General features: G+C 57.9%; 1 protein-coding gene across 1 annotated transcript; it reads left to right on the top strand.

Annotated features, from left to right (window-relative positions):
* The first annotated feature begins 1,231 nt into the window (after positions 1 to 1,231).
* LOC131096525 (olfactory receptor 14A16-like) lies at positions 1,232 to 2,164 on the top strand. Its single transcript, XM_058044864.1, has one exon. It carries the CDS (start codon positions 1,232 to 1,234, stop codon positions 2,162 to 2,164), a length of 933 nt encoding a protein of 310 aa, XP_057900847.1.
* The last annotated feature ends 2,625 nt before the right edge of the window (positions 2,165 to 4,789 follow it).

The raw sequence follows: 4,789 nt of genomic DNA, 5'->3' as shown, positions 1-4,789 counted from the left end.
TTCTTTTCATCCCTGCAGGGCCGAGCAGCTGCAGGACAGGGCTGGCCCAGGGGCTGGGCTGGGCTCTGGCAGCTCTGGCAGGGAAGGAGCCCGGGGCCACAGGAGCAGCTGGGGCTGGGACAGCTCCAGCAGCAGAGCCGTGGGCAGGCAGGGAGGGAGACAGTGCTGAGGGAAGCCCTGCTGCAGGGCAGATGTGGCACCTGCCGGGCCTGCCCTGCAGGGCAGACACTGCCCTGAGCAGCACAGCTCTTGTGTCCCCTCACAGCCAGCACAGCCCTCAGCCCGGGGGCTTGGGGCCCTCAGTGCCTCCTGGGCCGGCAGAGCAGCCCCAGAGATGAAGGGCATCTCTGAAGAAAAGCCTTTCCCTGGCCAGCCCTGCCCAACCCCTGCTGCCTGGCCCCTGCCAGGAAAGGAAAGACGTTTCCTCATGCTCTCTCTCTCTCTGGGCCTTGCCCAGGTGCTGCTGGCATTGCTGAGGAGCTCTCTGCAATGGCAGTTCCAGCTGCAGGGCCAGGCCCAGCCCTTGGGCTCCTCCTGTGCAGGCTGAGCACAGCAATGGGGTGTCCCAGCTCCCTGTGCCCAGGGAGCTCTGAGCAGGGCAGCCTGGGAGGCTGGCAATGAGCCCACTCTCCCGACTCTGGGAAAGGCAGGAGCCACTTTGTGTGCCAGGGATCCCTCTGCTCTCAGCTGTGTCTCCTGGCTGTCCAGGGTAACACGGGAGTGGATCTCATAAAGGTGCAAGTGCAGGGCAGCTGGAACAGTAGAGAGGGACAGAGCAGCTCCCCTCAGTCTGCACTAAGCCTCAGACAATCCTCCTGCCTCCCTGGAATTTCTGTTCTCCCCAGGTGCAGCTAAATCCTTTTTTCTGCCTCCTGCAATCCCCATCCCTTCACACAGGCAGCTCCTCTGCTCCAGGAGAACATTCCTTGTCCAAATTCAAACACAAGGACTGACCCCTGCCCTCACTGTTCCCCTGCACTGACTGGAGGGTTAGGGCTGACTCTCAGGTGTCCTGCAGGCCAAGGTCCAGCTCCTCACACAGTATTGGCCAGCAGCAATCAGGGCTCCAGCAACAGAGTTGAAGGAAGGTCCCCTAGACACAGACAACGGGGAGGTGTTTAGTGGCAGGAAAGTGTTTGTGAGAAACTGCTTTGATTTTTATGTGAGAAATCTTTCCTCCATTGCCCTGTGTTTTCCCCATTCTGTAGGTTGAAATGTCTAACCACAGCAAATGTCCAACAGCAGCTCCATCAGGCACTTCCTCCTTCTGGCATTGGCAGACACCCGGCAGCTGCAGCTCCTGCACTTCTGCCTCTTGCTGGGCATCTCCCTGGCTGCCCTCCTGGGCAACAGCCTCATCATCAGCGCCGTAGCCTGCAGCCACCACCTGCACACACCCATGTTCTTCTTCCTGCTCAACCTGGCCCTCAGCGACCTGGGCTCCATCTGCACCACTGTGCCCAAAGCCATGCACAATTCCCTCTGGGACACCAGGGACATCTCGTATGAAGGATGTGCTGCTCAGCTCTTTTTCATAATGTTCTTCATCTCAGCAGAGTATTTCTTCCTGACCGTCATGTGCTATGACCGCTACGTGTCCATCTGCAAACCCCTGCACTACGGGACCATCATGTGCAGCAGAGCTTGTGCCCACATGGCAGGAGCTGCCTGGGCCTGTGGCTTTCTCAATGCTCTGCTGCACACAGCCAATACATTTTCCCTGCCCCTGTGCCATGGCAATACCCTGGACCAGTTCTTCTGTGAAGTTCCCCAGATCCTCAAGCTCTCCTGCTCACTATCTTACCTCAGGGAACTTGGGCTACTTGCTGTTAGTGTCAGTTTATCATGTGGCTGCTTTGTGTTCATTGTTTTCTCTTATGTGCAGATCTTCAGGGCCGTGCTGAGGATCCCCTCTGAGCAGGGACGGCACAAAGCTTTTTCCACCTGCCTCCCTCACCTGGCTGTGGTCTCCCTGTTTGTCACCACTGCCTTTTTTGCCTACCTGAAGCCCTCCTCCATCTCTTCCCCATCCCTGGATCTGGCCCTGTCAGTTCTGTACTCGGTGGTTCCTCCAGTACTTAACCCCCTCATCTACAGCATGAGGAACCAGGAGCTCAAGGCTGCAGTGTGGACACTGATGAGTGGACAATTTAGGAAACATTAAATTGGTTGCCAATTTCTGCATAGCACTTGTCATAAAAGTAATTTTTGATACTTCTTGTTGGATTGGTTAGTTTTTACTCTGTTTTCATTTTTTAATATTCTCCCTAAACCAAGGCCACTATTTCTGCCATTTCTCACTTTGTTTCTTCAAACTTCACTGTGTCCCCAGACTGTGTCATTGAGGGGCTTTGCTCTCGGTGGCTTTAAAGGAACTAAAAGATCTCCTACAAAGTTTTCTGCAGACATTCCTTTTTGTTGCCTTCTCTGGAGCTGCAGCAGCAATGTCTGTGTGCAGAGCTGGGGCAGATCAGTGCTGTCACAGCAACTGTGCCCAGCAGCAGCAGCACTTGGTGTTGCCAGTGCTGTTGCCGTGGCCCTGCCCTGCTGCCCTGGTGGCCCTGGTGTTGCTGCAGGGCCTGAGTGCTCTTCGGGCCGGGCACAGCCCTGGGGGTGGCAGTGCTGGGGCTGCAGCAGGGACAGTCCATGGGCACTGCTGGGGCAGCGCTGACGCCTCAGCCCAGGGCCTGGGGGCTCCAGGCTCCTTGCCCAGGCTCTCTCAAGAACACACCCAGGCCAATGCTCAGCACAGAAAAGCCCTGTGAGCAGCCCCAGGCTGGCCGTGGGCAGACTGGGGGCAAACAGCATGGCTGAGGCTCTGCAAGGGCCCTGGGGCAGACGGGAAGGAGCAGCAGAGCAGGGGCTGATCCATCCCCAGTGCGCTGGACAGCCCAGGGCAGCGTCCCAGAGTGTCATCATGGAGCTTCCAATAACATCCCCCCTGTGCAGCCCTGGCCTCTCCCCCAGCTCACACAGGTGCCCCATCCTTGCAGGCACAGACACGGCAGCACTGGCTCAGCAGCCCCTGTTTGCATTGCACAGAGCAGGGGAAGCACCCCCATGCTGTTGGTGTGGGGACATGAACCTGAGGGAGCACAAATGCCATCAGCTCCTGGGGCCAGCAAGGGCTGGGGGACAGCAGGGAAACCACTCAGCTTTGTCCTGGCCTCTGACGTCAGCCAGAAAGTTTGTTCCCACCAGCTGGGAGTTTCCTGTCCCACTGCAGATGCTGTTGCTCAGAGCCAGGGCTGCCTGGCACCCACCCCCAGACTGCCCTCAGCATTTCCTTTGCTTCACCTTTGCTTTCTCTCCTCTTTCCTGATCCAGATTTTTTCCTATTGCCCATCCCTGTTCCCTCCCCAGCAAACAGCCCATCCCTATTTGACCTTTCCTCTCTGGCCCCACTCCCCATTGCAGTTCCTGACTTGGCCCCATGGGAATGTCCCTTGGGCAGCAGGATCATCCTACAAGTGCTGCAGGGATTGTCTGCAGGCTCCTGCAGTGCCTGGTGCTGCTCCCTTGCCAGAGGCACCCCAGGCCAGGGGGACACATCTGGGCTGCTGTGTCTGGCTCTGGGGCTCCCTGTTCTGGGCAGTGAGGAGGAGCTGCAGAGGCTCTGCAGGACTGACAGGATGGGCTTTGGGGCTGGCAGGAGAAGCTGAGGGACCTGGGCTGCTGGAGCTTCTGAAGAGGAGGCCCAAGGCTTCTCCTGCAACTGCTCCAAGGGTGGTTTCAGAGAATCCCAGAATCAGCAAGGGTGGAACAGGCCATGGAGATCATCAAGCCCAACCTGTGCCCTGATATTGCCTTGTCTCTCTGAGTCTCCTCTTCTCCAGGATAAACAACCCCAGCTCCCTCAGCCACTCCAGGACTTGTACTCCAGACCCCTCCCCAGCCTTGTTGCCCTTCTCTGGACATGCTCCAGCCCCTCCATATCCTTCCTGAGTTGAGGGCCCAGAACTGGACACAGCATTCAAGGTGTGGCCTCACCAGTGCTGAGTGCAGGGCAAGAATCACTGCCCTGCTCCTGCTGGCCACACCATTCCTGAGCCCGGCCAGGAGCCATTGGCCTTCTTGCCCACCTGGGCACACTGCTGGCTCATCTCCAGCCTGCTGTCTATCAGTCCCTGCAGGTCCCTTTCTGCCTGGCTGCTGTCTAGCCCCTCTGTCCCCAGCCTGTAGCACTGCAGGGGTTGTTGTGGCCAAAGTGCAGGACCCAGCACTTGGTCTTGTTAAACCTCACCTTGTTGGATTTGGGCCCTGCATCCAGCCTGTTCAGGGCCCTGTGCAGAGCCCTCCTATCCTCCAGCACATCCACACTCACACCCAGCTTGGTGTCATCTGCAGATTTGCTGATGTTGGACACAATCCCCTCATCCAGACCATTCCATGCAGACATTGTAATCCACGCTGGCTGGCTCTGACCCCTCAGCCATCCTGTGGGTGCCCTGGGAAGGCACTCAGGGTGATCTGTTCCATAACCTTGCTGGGCACCCAGGTCAGGCTGACAGGCCTGGAGTTTTCTAGCTCCTCCTTCCAGCCCTCCTTGGCGATGGGCTCACATTGGCACCTCCAGTCCCCTGGGCCCTCTCTGCTGAGCCAGCACTGATGGTAAATGATGGAGAGCAGCTTGGGGAGCTCATCCACAGCTCCCTCATCCCCCTGGGATGGATCCCATCTGCTCCCAGAGACACCTGTGAGCATCTGAGTGCCTCAGCAGGTCACCAACTGCTTCCTCCTGGATTATAGGGGGGCTGTTCTGCTCCCTGTGCCCATCCACCAGCTCAAG

The sequence above is a fragment of the Melospiza georgiana genome, unplaced genomic scaffold (assembly GCF_028018845.1).
Source record: "Melospiza georgiana isolate bMelGeo1 unplaced genomic scaffold, bMelGeo1.pri scaffold_51, whole genome shotgun sequence".
NCBI lineage: Eukaryota > Metazoa > Chordata > Aves > Passeriformes > Passerellidae > Melospiza > Melospiza georgiana.
The sequence above is the reverse complement of the archived record's forward strand: the minus strand, read 5'-3'. Positions and strand labels throughout refer to the sequence as shown.